General features: G+C 53.6%; 5 protein-coding genes across 7 annotated transcripts; 3 read left to right on the top strand and 2 right to left on the bottom strand.

The window, feature by feature from the left end:
* Window positions 1-1,106: 1,106 nt before the first annotated feature.
* On the top strand, window positions 1,107-6,553 carry AAFC00_000109 (uncharacterized protein; the record flags this gene model as incomplete). 2 transcript variants are annotated; one of them, XM_069340254.1, is made up of 8 exons in its annotated part: window positions 1,107-3,284; window positions 3,340-3,716; window positions 3,833-5,060; window positions 5,131-5,907; window positions 5,962-6,036; window positions 6,096-6,221; window positions 6,276-6,344; window positions 6,398-6,553. In XM_069340254.1, the coding sequence occupies 8 exons, from the start codon at window positions 1,107-1,109 to the stop codon at window positions 6,551-6,553; spliced, it is 4,986 nt and encodes a 1,661-aa protein (XP_069196301.1). The 2 variants fall into 2 exon arrangements, with proteins under 2 accessions (XP_069196301.1, XP_069196302.1); XM_069340253.1 differs by having other exon boundaries at window positions 1,647-3,284.
* Window positions 6,554-8,556: 2,003 nt separating this feature from the next.
* Window positions 8,557-10,071, top strand: AAFC00_000110 (uncharacterized protein; the record flags this gene model as incomplete). The annotated part of the gene is made up of 3 exons (XM_069340265.1): window positions 8,557-8,650; window positions 8,725-8,930; window positions 8,989-10,071. The coding sequence occupies 3 exons, from the start codon at window positions 8,557-8,559 to the stop codon at window positions 10,069-10,071; spliced, it is 1,383 nt and encodes a 460-aa protein (XP_069196303.1).
* A 467-nt stretch (window positions 10,072-10,538) lies between these two features.
* AAFC00_000111 (uncharacterized protein) lies at window positions 10,539-12,522 on the top strand (the record flags this gene model as incomplete). Its single annotated transcript, XM_069340276.1, has 2 exons — window positions 10,539-10,740; window positions 10,802-12,522. The coding sequence occupies 2 exons, from the start codon at window positions 10,539-10,541 to the stop codon at window positions 12,520-12,522; spliced, it is 1,923 nt and encodes a 640-aa protein (XP_069196304.1).
* Window positions 12,523-13,129: 607 nt separating this feature from the next.
* AAFC00_000112 (uncharacterized protein) lies at window positions 13,130-13,739 on the bottom strand (the record flags this gene model as incomplete). Of its 2 annotated transcripts, none has more annotated exons than XM_069340289.1 (2): window positions 13,130-13,420; window positions 13,494-13,739. In XM_069340289.1, 2 exons carry the CDS (start codon window positions 13,737-13,739, stop codon window positions 13,130-13,132), a joined length of 537 nt encoding a protein of 178 aa, XP_069196306.1. The 2 variants fall into 2 exon arrangements, with proteins under 2 accessions (XP_069196306.1, XP_069196305.1); XM_069340288.1 differs by having other exon boundaries at window positions 13,494-13,721.
* An 829-nt stretch (window positions 13,740-14,568) lies between these two features.
* Window positions 14,569-16,175, bottom strand: AAFC00_000113 (uncharacterized protein; the record flags this gene model as incomplete). The annotated part of the gene is made up of 4 exons (XM_069340300.1): window positions 14,569-15,672; window positions 15,729-15,787; window positions 15,849-15,940; window positions 16,078-16,175. The coding sequence occupies 4 exons, from the start codon at window positions 16,173-16,175 to the stop codon at window positions 14,569-14,571; spliced, it is 1,353 nt and encodes a 450-aa protein (XP_069196307.1).
* Between the last annotated feature and the right edge of the window lie 265 nt (window positions 16,176-16,440).

Raw genomic sequence — 16,440 nt, forward strand, 5'->3', positions numbered from 1 at the left:
AAGGAGGGGGACCCTGTCCACAAGGTCCTATCACTGGGCGTTCCGAGCCAGGTAATGCTGGTGGCACGTGGGCCTGCCTATTGGATGTTTCAAGGACAGCGTGAGCTGATGTTGACGGGGTTCAGCGTATCAAGCCGCTATAGGGGAGATGATAGCCGTTCTCGAAGGCGTGGATGATACTAACGAAGCGTTATACACGGGTGAAGGACATGATCATGCGGCGAGTAAGGTATACGTCCTGCCACTCCCCGTTTCTTCACACGTCGGACTGGTCTGTCAGAATGGCAAGCAATGCACATGCCGACCGAAGCTTGGCGCAGCGGATCCATACTGAGGGTGCAGTACCTGTGAGGAAACGTAAGGTACAGTAGCAGGAGATCTGAATGCCTCTATACAGTAAATGCAGCAACAATCACTGTAGAGCCCGGTTCATAAGCGCTTGGCATACGGTATGTTCACTGTAGATCCATCGGCGATAGTATCGCCGGTTGTTACCGAACACAAGAGATTATCAGTAAGGATCTATGAGCCAAGTGACGATTCCACCATACCTGTGAGTTATGATTCGACAATCTATCTCAGCCCTCGCCGCCCCGAGGGTTTGTGCACCGTGTACGAAGGCAGAGCCGAGCTAGAGTCGCTGCATTCCCCGCGTCCTTTCTGATTATATTACCGTATGTTCACTGTACGATTGTTGCAATACCACACGTCTGCCCTGCGTCATGTCACGATAACCCCAGAGTCGAGGACAGGGAGATACAGCATCTACCTCAACCATCAGATCCAGCAAGGGGAGGCTGATCACTGGCGTCGTCGACTGTTGGTAACCTGGATCGTATGTCCCATCGTGCACCAAAGCTTGTTAGACGATATACCGGGTGTGATTCGTCAATGGTCGTCGTCTGACATGTCCACAGGTACACAAGGTCCGGGGCACAGTCCGTCCAGACCAAACCCTAAAGGCTGCTTTCACCTTCACCCACAGCGGTTGCGCTTGGAGATTCTGCCCAGCAAAAAAGGACCGGAGACTAGATAGAAACTATGCAGAGCCAATCCTGAACGCGCCGCAGGGGACACATTGGAGTCAACGTTGACTGTTCTTTTTCATGAATAGTCCCAGTCCCGACTCCATCCCGTGCAATAACACTGGAGAATGTCATCGAGGGGAAGCGGGAGAGGAAGACGACGAAGACATTCAGCGGCAACAGCAAGAACAACAACAATATCAGCATTCTAGTTGTCGTCATCAGCATCAACACCCTCCTTGTCAGCCTCGGCAACAACATCAGTCGCAGCCTCAACGACGACAGCGACGACGACGACGACCACATTCGAGCCCGTGTCTGGACTCAAGCGCGCCTTCGAATCAATCACTAATACGCGCACGTCGAGAGGAGGAGGCGGAAGCGGAATCAGAGAAGAATCAGGAAGGAGCAGAAGAACAAGGAGGACAACAAGGCCGACAAGGACAACGACGACGAGAATCCCCCGACTTCATCAATCGCAGCCGCGTTGAAAGAGCATCACATCCGCCTCCGTCTTCGCCTCCTGCCGCTGCTGCCTCTTCGCCTCCCGACTTGGCCTCGGCTTCGGTTGAATTCGTGCGACAGAAGCAATCGATAGCGCTATATCCACAGGATGCGTCCATGACAAGCGCTCCTTCCACCTCAAATATCCCTGGCAGTGTCGAGTCGCAGTCCTCTCCCCCTTCCAGAAGCCCTCCTGTCGCCTCCACTTCTCGTGATCCAGCTTCAGAGTCGCCGCTACAACATTCCTTATCCCCCTCCCAAAGGCGAGTCCCCCCTCAGCCGTCTACCTCGAGCCCTGTTTCCGGCCGCATATACACTCCTTCGACCACTCTGGGGAAACGTGGTGCACAATCGTCCGCATCTCCTCATTCGCCGCACACACCCGGCTCCGAGCCACTGCACAAGAAACCTCGACTGCTGCCCCAATCCAGGCATACACTCGAACGCTTCTCCTTCGCAGGTCCCTCTATCGAACGGCAACAACCACCGTCTCCACTTTTCTTCTCTCATTCCCCCCATCTCAGACCTCAACTACCCCCACGCTTCTCCTCCTCAGAGGCCGGCGCTAAGATGTTGAGCAAAGTCAAGAGCGAGGATAACCATGTCAAGACCGTCACCCTGGCAAGAGGCACTGTGGCCGCCACTCCGGGCCCCACAAGCGCTCCGGTCTTTAACCTTCTCGATAGGTCGAGTCTGATGAGATCAGTCTCTCCCGATTACTCGACACGGAGTGATGGCCTACAAACGCCTCTCGGCAGCATTGGAGTGACAGAGCTGTTGGAGCAAGATGATCGGCCTACAATGATAGTGGATCTCGGCGATTCCTCCCATGCCCGGGCACCATATATCCGTCCTGTCTTTGTCAACGCGTCCTTGCGCTCGAGTCCTGCTCTGCTCGCTTCACTTTGCGGCACTGCACAAGAACCCTCCCCAGATGACTCGCCAATGAGTCCATTCCAGCAGTTCAGAGCTTGGCTGCTCCCGTCGGCTGGGAATCCCGATTCTCCTCAACTCGTCCCGCAGCAATTTTCCCTTGCCGGCATTACGTGGCATGCCTCGACCCTGCGAAGGAGGTTCAAGGTCGTGAGCGGTACGCCTCGAGACTACAAGTTTTCCACCAATAGCGCTTCCTCACAAAGTGGAGCATCAGGAGTGTTTGCGAACACCTCGGTCACTCCCGTTCTTCCCTCGCAGCAAGTTGGAGCTGCAAGCATAGATGAGCCCCAGGATTACTTTGGCGAAACTGCTGCCTCTTATCCTCCTGCAACCAAGGATGCTGCGGCATCCAATTCTGCTGTCACATCCCCTAGCGTTGTCATACCCACCACAGAGGCAGCAGATACCAACGCTGTGATGCCAAGCGACGTCCTCGGCTCTCAGTCCAGCTCCATGCTTGCAAAAGGTGTCATATCGCCCTCGAGTCTGGCTGATCCTGTGGCGAAGCTCTCTCCGTTTGACACCATCATGTCCCCACGCACATCCACAGGATTTGATGCCACAATCGACTCTTCACCCGCCATCATTGAAGGACCGTCTTATGATTGGACGCGTCTGCCGGCCTCGGACACAATGCCAGAACACGTTCAATTCGCCAGGGGAATAGATTGGGCCAACACTGCGCTTGGGCCTATAGAAACGTGGAGCGCGGATCTGAGGCAGATGTGCAATCTGATCATGGCTAGTCCACACCCTGCTGCGATGTATTGGGGCGAAGAGCTCATCGCGATATACAACGAGGCCTACATATTGTTAGCTGTAAGTCTTTGCGCCACGTGAGAGATGATCATCGACAGCTGAATAATATGCACAGGGCCAAAAACATCCGAAACTAATGGGGCAGAGCTACAAAGAGGCATGGGCCGAGATCTGGTCTGACGTGGAAGGAGTCTTCGCAAACGCCATGGACACTGGTGAAGCAACAATGAAGGACGATGACCGCTTGTTCATGATGCGCAACAGCTTCCTTGAGGAGACTTACTTCTCGTGGTCTATCATACCCCTGGTCGGTGGTGATGGTCGTGTAAAAGGTCTTTATAACCCGGCTTTCGAAAAGACTCGGAGGAAGTTGGCCGAGAGGCGTATGCTTACACTCAGGGAAATCGGTGAACGCACAGCCTCTGCGAGAGATGTCAAGGCTTTCTGGGGCCAGGTGCTCGCTGCGCTCGAGATGAATGAATATGACACACCGTAAGTCCCAAGCAAAGACTTCTTCGAGGCTATATAGCTGCGCATTGCAGAGCTGGGATGGTCGATCACCCTGCTGGCATTACGAAGATGGTTGCTGATCACAATAATTTGTATAGGTTTGTCCTGTTGTACTCGGTATCAGACGAAGCGGACAGCGACACGTCCTCGATGCACTCGAATAGCGTGGTATCGTCCTCGAAACAATGTATCCTGGAAGGCACTCTCGGGGTTCCCGAGGGCCACCGCGCCGCTCCTACCTCCATTGATCTCGGGAGCGGCACAGCCGGTTTCGGACCGGTCTTCCGAGAGGTCATGAAGACGGTGAAACCTGTCTTGCTCGAAGTCGGGTCGCGCGATCTACCTCCGAACCTTGTCGCTGGTCTACACTCGCGAGGCTTCGGCGATCCATGCCAAGGTGTCGTCGTCTGCCCTATCCACCCAACCACAGGCGAGTCCGTCCTCGGATTCTTGGTCGTGGGTGTCAATCCTCGTCGGCCCTATGACGAAGACTACAGCCTGTTTGTGCAACTCCTCAGCCGTCAGCTTGCCACATCATTGGCGTCTGTGGTGCTGTTTGAGGAGGAGATCCGTCGGGGCCAGAGAGCTGCCAGGCTCGCTGCGCTAGACAGGATGGAGTTGTCCGAGCAGCTGGCTGCGCGAACTCAAGAAGCCATCGAGAGTGAAACCAAATTTACTCGTATGGCCGAGTTTGCTCCTGTAGGCATGTTCATCGCAAACCCCGAGGGTAAGATCATATACTGCAACAAAACCTGGTTCGACATTTCCAGGGCCAGCGGCTCTCGTGACAACAACACTCCTGATGATCACTGGATGGACGCAGTCAAAGACGAAGACAGGGATTTGGTCAACGCTCTCTGGCGCGACATCATCATTGAGAAAGAGCCGCGAACGGGAAGTTTCAGGTTCAAGGAGCCCTGGGAGGATAGCCACGGCGTGCCGGGCGAGCGCTGGGTGCTCTTCTCCGTTTACCCTGAGAAATATCAAAATGGCGCGCTCAAGAGCGTGTTTGGCAGTTTGACAGACATCAGCAAGCAGAAATGGGCGGAAGACTTCCAAAAACGCAAAATGGAAGAGGCCGTGGAGCTGAAGAAGAGCTTGGAGAAGTTTGTCGACATGACGTCTCACGAAATGCGCAATCCTCTGTCGGCGATATTACAGTGCGCCGACGATATCACTAATACCATGACACGTTTACAGACGCATTACGAGGAACGAGGTTATGATACTCCATATTCTGGCAACAACGGCAAGGAATCCCTCAAAGATGCCGTCCTTTCTGTCATTGACAGTAGTCAGACCATAACGCTGTGCTCGCAGCATCAGGTAAGCAGACAATGTGTAACAATATTGAACCCTCATTGCCCTTGCTGACCTCTCTCTTCCTCGAAATCAGAAACGTATCGTAGACGATGTCTTGACGCTCTCGAAACTCGATTCGCAATTACTACTGGTGACACCGGTCGATGCGCAACCCCTACGTCTCGTCGAAAACGCCTTGAAGATGCACGAGGGAGAGTTGAAAACGGCAGATATACAGCTCAAATTTGTTATTGACCCGTCATACAAAGCTCTAGGAGTGGGCTGGGTTAGATTCGATCCTTCGCGCGTCCTACAAGTCTTGATCAATCTCACCACCAACGCCATCAAATTCACAACAATGGAACGCAAGCGCACTATCACGGTGACGATCGGCGCATCTCTAAGTCAGCCTTCCAAAGCAGAGAAAAGGGTAGTAAACTACTTCCCTACGCGACGGAAGAGCTCAGGTCCCGTTGATGACAAGGACTGGGGAACCGGCGAAGAGATCTATATCCATTTCTCCGTCCAAGACACCGGTCGAGGTTTGGACGCCGAAGAGAAGAAAATGCTCTTCCTCCGATTCTCTCAAGCTTCGCCAAGAACACACGTCCAGTATGGTGGGAGTGGCTTGGGCTTGTGGATCAGTAGAGAACTCTGCGAGCTGCAAGGTGGCGAGATAGGGGTTGAGTCTGAAGCTGGTGTGGGCAGTACCTTTGCGTTCTATGTCAAGGCAAGACGCACAGCACCGCCAACGGATAACAAGTATGATGGTCGAACAAGAGTGTATGCATCATCGACGACAAGGAACCCTGCTGCAGACAAGCAAGCGATAGCTGAGGCGACCCCAGCGAAATCGCCTCTCAAAGTTTTGGTATGTCAACGTACTTTCCCTACCGAGCTTTGACAGAGCACTAACGAAGCGCAGATCGTCGAGGACAACCTTGTGAACCAACGAGTTATGGCAAAGCAGCTGAAGAATCTTGGCTGCATTGTATACACTGTGAGTGTGCGCGGGTGACCTTCTTATTGATCATGTTGACTCAGTTGTATTTCTTTCAGGCGAACCACGGAGGAGAAGCTTTGGACGTCCTAGCCAAGTCGACGTATTGGAATCACGGCACAAACCCCAAGGTCCCAGTGGCCGAGCGAATCGAGCTCAGCGTCGTGCTCATGGACCAAGAGATGGTATGTGGATTCTTCTTTGGCCAATTATTCTGACAGATACTGACCTTCTCCCAGCCTGTCATGGACGGTCTCACTTGCACCAGAAAAATCAGAGAGCTAGAGAGATCTGGTGAAATGCTAAAGGTGAATATCGCCACCCCGAAGTCCTCACACGCATTGCTGACATCGTGAAATAGCATGTTCCTATCATCGCAGTGACAGCCAACGCCAGAAGTGAACAGATCGAGACTGCCTTGCAGGCCGGTCTCGATGCAGTGCAGCCCAAACCGTTCCGCATCCCGGAGCTCATGGAGCGCATGACAGAGCTTTGTGCAAAGATGGGCGTCGATTGAGCCCATAAAGCCAGCGGAAAGGTCATGGTTGAACGAACTCCGAGTCATCGTCGAGTGAGTGCACTCGAACAAGTCCACACGAAGGAGATCAACGTCATCACAAAACAGTAATAGGCCTTGGGAGCCAGCATAGAGGACCATAGAAAGGCCGCGCCGGACAAGCCCACAGGACTGTTAGATTTCACGTTGTCCTTGCTGTTAACACATTTCAGCAGAAGTGGTATCTACGCTCGGTCATGACGAGCGGGTGTGCATTATGGGTATAGCACCACCGAGCATTGAGTATCAAAATGAAGAGTAATGAACTACGTGCATCGTTTGTGAGCGAGTTTTGGATACCTCCGTCATATAATACGACGAAGCCTCCGTAGCATGACGAGACAATCCCGTACTACGGTACTGTACTTCCACCATACTCCTTACATTCGCGTCTATATTTATATCCACTGCCGTTGATCAAGGCTAGCTGGTGACTGTACCAGAGAGTCTCGGCCAGCGCAATCTGAAGCCGCGCATACATGCATGATGCATACGTGAATGCATACACAAGGCATATAACACCTTACCATACCCTACTGTACGGCTATATATAAGATATGCAACAGCAAAACATGTACTATACGTGTCGCATGGCTTGCTAGCCGGCCACCTACCTCTGTCCTTTACCTTAAGGTAAGGTACCGTGCAGGCAAGCAAAGCACACGCGAAGTGGTAAAGGTACAGTAAAACAGTCCCAACCCTTCCCTTTCCCCCCAACACACGCATACGCATATAGTAAAGTACAAGTACAGACAGGGCAAGTCTCCAGAGGCGCAAACAACGTCAAACGAACGCCGCGCCCAGCCACCACGACGTCCGCCGCCGCTGCCCCCCCGCCAGCCCGCCGCGCCGCGCCGCGCCGCGCCGCGTCTCAGCACGTCAGCACGTTGCAGGTCGCCAGCATGTCTTCGGAATATTATGCGGTACCTGCGTTGCTTTTGTCGCTGTGACATGTATTACGGGCTGTTCTGTGCAGTAAGTACAGGGGAGTGCAGTGGAGTCACAATGGGATCACTGCCCTTACAGTAGAGTCGTGAGGTTGTGCAGTGGATGTTGAGTATGCAGGTTCTTCTATGCTTGTGTTTTATGTGTTTGCGTCTTCGTCAGTAGGTATGATACGGTGGGGTTATCTCGTCTCCCGGTGGAATGGTGGGCGGGAATTACAAGGGCTGCTGCTGCTGCAAGGTACTGTTCGAAGTTCTACAGTACAACAGTAGGCAAGGTACGTAATCGAGTACCCAGCGGACGGGAGTGAACAGCGTACAGTGTCAGTATCCAGTATCAGGCAGGAAGAAGGAATTGGGAGAGGAAAACCGTTTTGCTGGAGGATTCGATCGCGTAAACAGTTACACGCACCCGCGTGGTGACCAACCTTTACACCAACGGTGGTGAAAGATTAGCCTCTTCCTGCCATGCTACTGTCGTGGTCAGAGTACGATATAGTACAGCGAGTAGCGCGTGCGTACCCACAAAACCCACCACCAAGTTTTTTTTTCTTTTTATATACTCTCGTGAACCCAGCCTTCACCTGTCCCCATTCCCTCCTGTGCTGTGCTGCAGGAACCAAACGTTGTCCTGCCTCTGCTGTGTGACGATCGCTACCTCCGAAGTTTCACGCTTTTCCGCCCCGCTGTAATTGCCCATAGCGCGCATGAGTGATCGATCACGATGCTGATCTCATGTGCACACACACGCTACGCACTGTAGGCTATGTAATGTAGGTGGAGTGGTTTCCACTTCTACGCTTCTCGCTCTCTTCTCTCTTATGATAAAGAGTTGCGGAAGTGCGTTACTTGTGATCACTTTGGCTTGTCTATCTCTCTCTCTCTCTCTCGCTCGCTCTTGCTCGTGCCTTTCATTTGCCGGTTCGCATTGAGATCAGAAGAACATAGTAATCCTTTCTACACTCGCTGAACTACAGGTCTCCCGAACGTTCGTTCCTACTTCTATTTGTATTAAAAATAATGCTATTCGGAGTCTTTGCTTTCGCGGCCACGGTTGCGGCTAGCCCGCTGGCCGAGTTCGCTAAGAGACACCCTGTCTCTCCTGGTTCTCCTGGTGAGTGACCTGACACCCGGATTTTATCTCCGACCCTCGACGCAATGGAGACAGTAACTGACATTTTGATGAAGCCGGTCCATACCTCTCTCCATTCCATCCGGAATTGATCAAGAAGAGATCCTCGGCCACGTTGCAGAGAACTAACAAAGTCCTGTCTCTGACCCGCAAGGAGAGCAAGAGCGGCTCCAGACTTCTTCGCGCAGCTCGTGCCGAAAATGCATCATGCGTTGACGGCGACTATGGCATTGCCGAGCTCTCGACCACGGAGGAAGGTCAAGTAAGTCAATTCCACTGCTCACTTCGTTTCTGACCATGATTTCTGACCTGGTTCGCAGATCCTGATCACAAGTGTGCAAGTTGGAGACGAGTCATACGAAGCTGTTGTCGATACTGGCAGCAGTGACACTTGGGTCGTGAGAACTGGCTTCCAGTGCCAGAACCAATTGGGCGGCAACGAGACCGAGGCCTACTGCAAATTCGGCCCATCGTACAACACTTCGTCGACCTTCACCCCGATCCCCGATCAAAACTTCAAGATCAGCTATGCGGACGGAGAGGGCCTGACAGGAATCATGGGCTACGAGAAAGTGACGCTCGGCGGTATCACTGTGTACAACCAGACCATCGGAGTGGTCGACACTGCTGCGTGGAAGGGTGATGGCTCTACTTCGGGACTTATCGGACTCGCATACCCTGCTTTGACATCCGCATACAACGGCACTAACGTCACTGCTGACACCCGGGCCTCCAAGGTCGAATACAGCCCGATCTTCACGAGCATGTACAGTCAGGGAAGCGTCGAGTCGCTGTTCACACTCACACTCGAACGCGGCAATGGCAACAGCACGTTGGCCCTCGGCGGACTTCCTCCTGCAGAGCCCGGCTACGAGAACCTTACCTTTACCAGCGTCGATATCGAAATCAAGCAGCTGAACCCTGGACAGAACTCGGAGTACAAGACGCATAACTCGTATTACACCATTACCCCTCAGGGGTTCCAGTACCGAAATGCATCTCTCATCAGCGGCATTCTTCCTACACGAGAGACGATGAACACAACCTATCCGACAATTGTCGACTCGGGTACATCTCTCATCTACCTACCTCAGGCTCAGGTGCAGTACATCAACTCTGCGTTCTCGACCCCTAGTGTCTACGACGAAGAATACGGCTACGACACGATTCCATGCAACGCCACCGCACCCGAGTTCGGCGTAGTGATTGGAGGCAACACTTTCCCCATCAACGCCGAGGACATGATCCTGGACCTTGGACTGGAGGATGGCATGTGTGTCAGCGGTGTGCAGAACGGTGGCGGTGCAGTGAACATCCTGGGCGACGTGTTCCTCCGCAACGTCATCGCCGTATTCGACGTGGGTTCCGCTCAGATGCACTTTGCCCCTCACGCATACTATTGATTCGTGATGTGAGCAACACGAGACGGACAGGGATCAGGTGCATATGCAAAGGCAGTCCAGAGGAAAAAGTGGAGTTCAGTGTGCACCCTGGAGGTGGACTGATATCCGACAACACTTCATGTAACATCAGCCCGACAGGGTCATCTGCCAAAGCAGCAGTGACTCTGGTGTCCAGAGGACAAAGATAGGACTTTTTCTAACAACAGCGTTTTTGCTTTTTGACTAGACGAAATGAAAAATGATTACAGTGACAAGTACCTTACAGAGCACCTGCACGTAGGAAACAGGAGGCGGAGTGGAAGAGAGCAAGGGCTTGGCAAATGACTCGTGCGCGACTCAACCCCCGGACTTTTTTGACAGTTAGCGTCGGTCTCAGGTAGAAACTTCGAAGGACGCTGAAGAAATATTTCTTGACAATTCCCAAGCATCAAGCAATTATACCCAACCACGTTTTATTAGAACTCAAGATGAAGCGTAAATTGAACGAGAACGATGTGCCGGAGCCGACGTCCGAGACGGTGAAATCGACCAAGAAAACAGCCGTGACTTTCGCAGAACTCGGCCTCGATTCGAGGATTTTACAGGCAATCACGGGCGAGAAGTTCGCTGCGCCCACGCCTGTGCAGGCAAGAGCGATTCCTCTTGCCTTGTCTGGAAGGGACATTCTAGGTAGGCTGCTTTGCTGTCATTCTTTCCTTCTTTTCTCGACTGACTTTCTTTCTGCTCTCAGCTCGCGCAAAGACAGGTTCAGGCAAGACGGCGGCATATGTCCTTCCTGTTCTTCAATCCATTCTTCATCGCAAATCCAGCGCCTCTGCGTCCAGCAGCAAGGCGACCTCGGCTCTCATCCTCGTTCCCACCCGTGAGCTTGCTGGCCAAGTCACCAAAGTCATCCACTCCTTTTCGGCCTTTTGCGGCCAAGCCATCCGCGTAGAAAACCTCACCCGCAAGGAAGACGACAAGGTCCAGCGCGCCCGTCTGCTCGATGTGCCCGACATTGTGGTTGCCACTCCTGGTCGAGCAAACATTCTGGTCAACACCGAAGCCCTGAAGTTGGACCAGCTCGCACACTTGGTCATTGACGAGGCCGATCTCGTGCTCTCCTACGGCCACGATGAGGATCTACAACAGCTCGCCAAGTCGATTCCCCAGGGCGTTCAGACGTTCCTCATGTCCGCCACTCTCAAGACCGACATTGACACGCTGAAGGGCATGTTCTGCAAGGATCCCACGATATTGGAGATGGATGAGGAAGAGCAGGACACGGGCAGGTTGGATCAGTACGTCGTCAAGTGTGGAGAGGACGAGAAGTTCCTGCTCATTTACGCCATCTTCAAGCTCCAGCTTGTCAAGGGCAAATGCATTGTTTTCGTCGACAACATTGACCGATGCTACCGTCTCAAGCTGTTCCTCGAGCAATTCGGCGTCAAGAGCTGCATCCTCAATTCAGAGCTGCCCGTCAACTCGAGAATCCATGTCGTCGAAGAGTTCAACAGAAACGTCTACGACATCATCATTGCCAGCGACGAAAACGAGGTCGTTGGCAGCGAAGAGAAGAGCAGGAAGCGCAGGAAGGTCGAGGAAGTAGAAGAGGACGAAGAGGAGGCTGGAGCGAGCAAAGAAGACGAGGAGCAGGGGGACAAAGCCAGCAAAGAAGACGTCAACGGAGACAACGAGGCAACCGCCGACGCAGACGAGAGCGCCGAAGTGACAGCAGCGCCGAGGAGGAAGCAGAAGAAGGCCAGACTCGACAAGGAGTACGGCATATCGAGAGGCATCGACTTCAAAAACGTCGCCTGCGTCCTCAACTTCGACCTACCCACAACCTCCAAATCATACACTCACCGCGTCGGCCGGACAGCACGCGCCGGCAAGACTGGCATGGCTCTGTCGTTCGTCGTCATCAAAGAACTCTACCGCAAGCACAAACCCACCAGCATCCCCAGCGCCGAGCACGACGAGGAAGTCCTCGCCAAGATCACCAAGCACCAACTCAAAAAGGGCCAGGAGGTGCAACCGTACCACTTCGACATGAAGCGACTAGACGGCTTCCGCTACCGCATGACCGACGCTCTGAGATCCGTCACCCGCATCGCCATCCGCGAAGCCCGCACGCGCGAGATCCGCCAAGAGCTGCTCAAGAGCGAGAAACTCAAGCGCCACTTCGAGGAAAACCCCACCGATCTCCAGCATCTGCGTCACGACCAGGAGTCGCACGCCGTCAGGGTGCAGCCCCATCTCAAGCACGTGCCCGACTACCTGCTGCCCGGCGGCAAACAGGGCGTCGCGCAGACCGACTCCGCCATGGTCGGCTTCGGCAAGACGAGCGAGAACCGCATCAGGAGGGCCAGAGTGCAGAATAGAATCAAGGGCAGAGGGGGCAGGAAGCCTGGTGTCGGAGGGAAGAAGGTGGATCCGCTGAAGTCGCTCAATGCTAAACGCAGCAAGTAGGGTGAATGAGGCCCAAAGCGATGAAGGCCGTTTCTTATCCCATAGATCAAGGTAGCTATTCCTCACTGCACTGTGAACCACACCACCCACTTTCACTCACTTGTCCACATCTCTTCTTAAACCCGTACATTCGCACCCATGCTCTACAGGCAAGTCACCGGAGAACTAGTCCTGCGCGGACGGCGCCACTGCGTGGAGCCCTCTCTTCATCAAAGTACAGTAAAGCAAGGTAGAGGTAAACAGAGCGAAAGGTCGAATGTCCTGCGCGGACAGCGCTACTGCGTGGAGCCATCTTTCTTCCCCCTTTGATGGTGGTTGTCGCGCTGTTGTCAACTGTTCGAGTGGGTCGTCATGTGGCTGATACATGTTGTTCTATGCATATCTGACGTGCTCGAAGATGAGTCTGGTGTCCGTCTGCTCCAGACATTGATGCGTCAGCTGCTGCTGCTGCATGGATGTCACCTGTCCCAGATCATCATGATCCCGCAAAAGGGGCGAAGTACCAAGCGCACAAAACGACAGGACGAAACAGCAAGGCAACAGCTTTATTTCCTTGCGCGCAAGCCTACAAACATCAAGAAGCGAAGAAATACACGGCGCGAAAACCCTAAGCCTTCTCGTGCCTCCCGTCATCCCCATCCTTATACGGGCCACCACTCTCCAGCACTCGTCCCTGGCTCTCGTTTTCCTTCTTCGAGACCCGACTCCACGCCGGCGCCTCGTCCTTACCGCTCTCCTCCTCCTCGTCGCCCTCTTCTTTCGTCTGGTGCACGCTCTGCGGGTCATGTTCGGCGGGCGAATACACCGTCACGAGCTCGAGAGGGGATGAAGCCGAAGTATTGAGGAACTGATGCTGCGTGCCAGCAGGCACTATGACGACGTCTGAGGCTTTGATTTTCTGGCGTACGTCGTTGCTCTGTTAGCTCCCTGGCGCGCTAGGTTATGGTATGGAGAAAGAAGGGGATTTTTACCTGTTCTTTCCCGGCGACGATGGCCAGCCCCTCCCCGGAAGTGAAGATGAGTACCTGGTCCACGAGATGCACTTCGTCCCCGATCTCGCCGTTGGGCGGAATCTCCATCGTCACCAGCTGCGAGTAGAGCCCTGTGTGCATGACTTTGCGGAAGACGCCGAACGATCGCACCGTCGAGGTTAGGCCTGGGAAGTAGACCATTGAGTGTGGCGGTGGAGTGGTGGGCATTTTTGCGTCTTTGGACATTTTGGGGGGTGTGGTGCTTAGGGGCCGGAGTGTTTGTCTTGCGGTTCTTGCTGATGCGTATGAGAATGAGGACAGAGGTTGGAGGATGCGACGAGTTGGAATGGTTTGTTTGAGGCCTTGGATGGCGCGAGTGGAAAGCATTGAGATGGAGTGAGAGGGGGATTGAACAATAGTAGAGATATAAGAAGGAATGTCACGAGATAGATACTTATTGATTTGTCTTCGAAGAGCTATCCTGGTGATGCAGCAACGAGTAACAGTAGAGCGGTAGTGTACGAGTAATCGAGCTACGCAAGCGTACTAGATCTGTTTCAGTGATGATGAGGTGAGATATCTTGGTTGCCGGTTTTACGCTACCTCACCTTACCCCTACCTCGCCATCACCCCATGACATTATACTTTGTAATGGGGGGTTCACGAAAGGCACTGCAGAAGTCAAGGCAAGGTCCACAGTCCTGAGATTCGGGACGCAAGTAATGACGTTCGACCGGGGTAAGCTTATGTGGGGGATAAGGTCATCGTCCCGTACCCTCGATTCATGAAATGCCATTTTGATGAGTGGTTTCTCGGACTTTGTTCGCGCGAGAGTCGCGCCATTGTGCACTGTGTTGATTTGCAAGGGACAGAGAGAGTTGCATGACGATGAACCGCATATCTTCTCCCTCTCCTTCCTCGGCATGGTATCATGTCTACACAATCGACTGATTGCAAGGCCTTTCTGGAACAATGTCCGGGTCAATGGCTCGATAAAGCAAAAGATCAAAATAAGGCTATGTTGATACAGTCAATGGAATATGGGTATAAGCCTGGGCGACAAAAATCAAGCGCTCTACTGCGCACCTAGCATAGCTGCAACATCCGAGTCAATGCCGACTCCCTCGTTTCCTCCGAAGATGTCATCGTCCATGTCGGAAGGCTTGTGGCTCGTTTTCCTCCGCTTTAATCTGGGATCCGCAGGCGCATCTGCAGATTGAGCACTTGATGTCCGGACAGGGTGCGGTGGTGCAGCCAGGGTCTTCAGCAGTGCCTCGACGTCAGGCGTAGCGGCATTGGCTTGCATAGCCGGTGGTGGCTCAAAGGCTGGCGGTGGCTCATTGTAGGAGGGATGTTGCTCTTGAACAGGGTCAGGCATATACGAGTCCTGTTCCGGGAAATCTTGGCCGTACGCTCTGTCGTCGGCAGGATAGCTAGGCTCAGGTCTGGGAGAAGCGGTCGGTGCGAACGTCTCTACGTCAGGGGGCGGAGGGGTGAAGGCCTCCATTTCAGGACTCGTGTCCGCGCTGTTGTTGCCCTCGGAACCATTGGATTGACCAGGAAGAGGAGCGTTGAAGGTCCCGGCGGATAAGCCGCGCATGATGCCATCCTCGACCTCTTTCTTCTTGGATTCGGTGGTGCAGCGACGGGTGGACAGCTCGGTGGCGGTATTCTGATCTTCTGCCAGCTTCGTCGTGTTGTCATCCAAAAGCTTCTCCAGAGCAGTGATGAGCTCTTGTCTGGCCTTGATGCTGTCGTTCACCGCTCCCTCTGCACTGGCAAGGTTCTTCAACAGCGTAGACAAACGGGCGGCATGGACAGGGGGAGTGGGTACTGGAAATGCAGGATCCGTCATCTTGGTGTATTCGGTGCTGGCGGTGCTGAGAAGAGGGCGCATGGCTGATTCTGCGCGAGCGATGTTGTTCTGTGGTTGCACCAGCGGTTGGAGCTCTGAAGGCACAGAAGACGTAGATCCGAATAGAGAGCCACCTAGACGGGCTCCAGCGGGACGGGCAGAGGAGCGCGACTTGTCAATGTCGTCGATTCGCTTCTCGACAGCATCCTGAATGGCAGTCTCGAAGATGCCCCGTTGTCTCCACACCTCGACGACACGCCTGATCTTGAGTTGGACCTCCTGGGTAGAGCCTTTGTAGGCAGTTGCAGCCGCATCGGCGATGATCTGCAAGGATTAGCGAACAGACTCGCAATGCAGCGTCTCAGAAGTGCATGACATACTGGGCTAAAGGCAAGCAGAAAGTCTTCCTTCTTGCGCGCTTTCGACTGCTGGACTACTTCTGTTCCGTGTCAGCAAGCATACGGAAGAGATATATTGTCGATCAAGACTATTCCCCGTACCATTCGCGAGATATATGAGATTCAGCTTTTTGCTGGTGTTTGACTCTTTGAGTCTCTCAAGCCAGAGCTCGGCAGTGCGATCTGCATGTCTCCTGCGAGCAGAGATGTGTGGTCAGCGGCAATGATATTGTGGTTATATCGACAACAGCAAGCTCTTGGCGCGTTTCGCGGAGGAGAAGGCGGGAGAGCTTTGGCTAAAAGTACAGGTGAGGTAGACATGATCACTCACCTATGGAACATGACCCATTGCGCAACACTGACAATACTGTCCTGAGTCTCGTTGAGAGCAGACAGCTTTGCTCTGACGCCGTCGTCTGCGTAGGCCATGACTCTCTAGATGGAATTATCCTGGTGATGGTGGATGATCAGCGAACACAAGATAGATAGACCCTGCTGGCAAAGGTGCAGTAACGCGGAGAGAGAGAGTGGACTCTACTCACGCGGAGCGGGGCGGAGCGCACGGCCGCGGAGCTGTAGCTTGGCAGGAACGTACCCTAGCAACAACAGGGCAGGTGCATGTGTGTCCCATACATACTTTACCTTAGCCAGATGCCACTCAGTGTGATACAGACATACAGCGATTCAATTACAT

This window comes from Neodothiora populina (genome assembly GCF_041146345.1).
Source record: "Neodothiora populina strain CPC 39397 chromosome Unknown canker_contig_1, whole genome shotgun sequence".
Classification (NCBI taxonomy): Eukaryota; Fungi; Ascomycota; class Dothideomycetes; order Dothideales; family Dothioraceae; genus Neodothiora; species Neodothiora populina.